The sequence below is a fragment of the Barbatula barbatula genome (genome assembly GCF_947034865.1).
Source record: "Barbatula barbatula genome assembly, chromosome: 2".
Lineage (NCBI taxonomy): Eukaryota > Metazoa > Chordata > Actinopteri > Cypriniformes > Nemacheilidae > Barbatula > Barbatula barbatula.
The window spans coordinates 18,193,707-18,196,338 of NC_136767.1; the positions used below are offsets into that span (position 1 = coordinate 18,193,707).

At 43.5% G+C, this 2,632-nt stretch overlaps 1 protein-coding gene across 1 annotated transcript; it reads right to left on the bottom strand.

The window, feature by feature from the left end:
• On the bottom strand, positions 1-2,289 carry ier5l (immediate early response 5-like). The gene has a single exon (XM_079451170.1). It carries the CDS (start codon positions 2,088-2,090, stop codon positions 1,185-1,187), a length of 906 nt encoding a protein of 301 aa, XP_079307296.1. The 5' UTR covers positions 2,091-2,289; the 3' UTR covers positions 1-1,184.
• Positions 2,290-2,632: the final 343 nt, after the last annotated feature.

A 2,632-nucleotide genomic window follows, 5' to 3' on the forward strand; every position in this document is an offset into this window, starting at 1 on the left:
AGTTTCATTTTTTATTAAGGTTATAAATTTTAAACAAATACTTTCTAAAACAGTTTTACCCGGTGATATACAATTTAATATGCACAAAAATACAAGAATACCAACAAAATATGGAGAATAAGTCTGAAAACGTCTTTAATTCAGTACACATAGTGCTTATATAATGTGAGGACGTATGGCTAATTTATGAGATTGCCTTTTTAGAACAAAAGGTCTAACTTTGTAGAAAATAAAGTCAAACCCACAAAACCAAGCAAATGCTGGCATCATGAATTACTGTGAAGGCTTTTCTGAGAGTAGGGGGTGGAAATATTAATGCTGAAGTCTTAATAGTCAACAAAATACCTGGCTGATAACAGTACGGCGTGCATTATGGGAGTTGTAGTGTTAATTAATGGCCCCAACGTTCAGTGCCATGAGGTGACTGGCATAGGCCAACTACAAACATACTCCGAGGAACTGGAGCTGTAGGTCAGTGCAGTCATCAAAACACACCAGCCTTTGTCACTTTCAACAACACATGTCATAGTACAGGAAAACAACAAACTAAACAGGGAGGGGGTTAAAATATTGCACCTTCATTAGCCTACGTGATTGCCTTATGTGATATAAAAAATGTAGTCTTTGTATCTTCCTGTAGCTCTACATCTCCGTAAGCACGAGCTCAGATAGTCTTGTTGTCACAGCCTTTCCTACTGAATCTGGTACGGTAAAATGTTATAAACGTGTTATTTGATGACCGAGAACACTGTGGTAGTCTATTCCGTTTGCAGCCTGTTATTCCCAACAGTACGTGGGTAATGTCATTTTACAATATATCTTTATATATAAGTTCCTTGTGAGAGAAACTGGGAAATGGGGAAAACAGAAACAATCCTCGAGCATAACATTCAAAGACTTTCCATGTTTGTGGCCATAGCTAGCAGTCTGCGTTGGGTTAAGGCAACGAAATTCAACTTCGTTAGATTAGTTCAACCTTTTAAAACGTGTGTAACATCGACATTCGTTTTAAGGGATACATCACGAGTGGCAGGCTACAACCACTGTTCGCCTCACCCCATAAAACGAAACTAAAAACAAACCGAATAAAACCGCTTAAATAACTTTCTTGCAAAAATAAAAGTCAATTTGTCTTAGACTTTGTACAATTTCGTAAAGTATCTGTATTCTCATTAACCGCTGAGTCAAAAAGCTACAATAGCTCTCGTCCAAGCGCCTAAACTCGCCAGGGCTTGCTTGCTACAGAACTGTCCGTTTAAGGCTTGCTCAAAGTCCGCTTGTCTGCTCACTAGTCCCGTAAACCCCGATCCGAAGATCGAGATGAGATTGGAAATGTTCGATGTGTCCAGTGGCTCTGTGCACGCGTATGAGTCCTCGAATTTCGCTCTTTTGCACGGCGTAAAATCCGGTACCTCCTCGATCTCGGACACGTAGTAACCAAAGTCAAGCTTGCGTTTCTTGGCCGGGCTCTGTGCGCCCTGGCAGCACTGTTGGAGCGAAGCGCAGCAGTCCTGATGCAAATACCCGTTCTCTACTGTTGTAACGACATGCGTGTCCAAATCGAGCACTGTAGTTTTGTTGCAGTGCATGCTATTTACTGGCGAAAAGTCACAGTTGGATACGGGGTAGGCTTCCGCACAACAGCTTCGGTAAAACGAAGGATCCGGAGACTTGCAGACCTCTTCGCTTTGGAGAGGTATGGGCACCGAACACGCGCTGGTGGGCTGGATGTGCTGCACCGGGGAAGCTTGGTGACTGACGGGCAAGAGCGCGCCGCAGAGGCTCGGCGACTCGTTCATGCTACCGCAGCAGTCCACCGTCTGTTCCTCGCAGTCCTCCACCAAATCGAGGGGGTTTAGCTCCTGGATCTCGTTGCAGACGGTCATCACCTCCTCGTATTGTTGCATCCTGTAGATCTCCGCGTACTTCTCGTTCATGTACACTTGCCTGGCGTTCCTCAGCACGTAAGAGACCAGTAGGTTTTTATGCAGCTTGATTCCCCCTCTCTGTGTACGGGAGTTGTGGATTTTCCGTAAAGATATTGAGATTAGACTTTGTGCATCCACCGCACACTCCATGGTGTTGATCATGCTCGGGTTCGTGATGTTTTCCCTGCTCTCCGACGGAGAAAACTAACTTTATTTTAGTCAGAATCACGATATTTCTTTCGGGGACGCAGACTTAAGTCAGCCCTGTGGAGAAACATTGAACGAGGTCGCTTCTGCCTCAACATGAGATCGTAAGCAATCATTAGCCTGCGCCTGCTGCCATAGTATATATATGGCGAAGAAGTTTCCGCCCACTTTGTTTTCAACCAAACAAAGGGCGAGAATATCATTGAGTGACAAGGAAATCCCGCCCATATGTTTCGATCTAGTCCAATCAGAAATAGGCGGTTCTTCTGTGCTATTCAAATTCCAAACTGACTTTACCAAACTGGAATGTTCTCATGAGGCGCATTGTACATAGGAGTGCGCGGTCTTGTCATATGCGCTACTTCAGGGAGAAACAAATTCACAGAAACTATTTGTGCAAAAGGTTCAAGTATTAAAACAATTTAAAATAAAAGTTAATACAACACTTATTACAGCGCACTGTATTTGTTAAAACACTCTTGCCACACCGTTTTTAT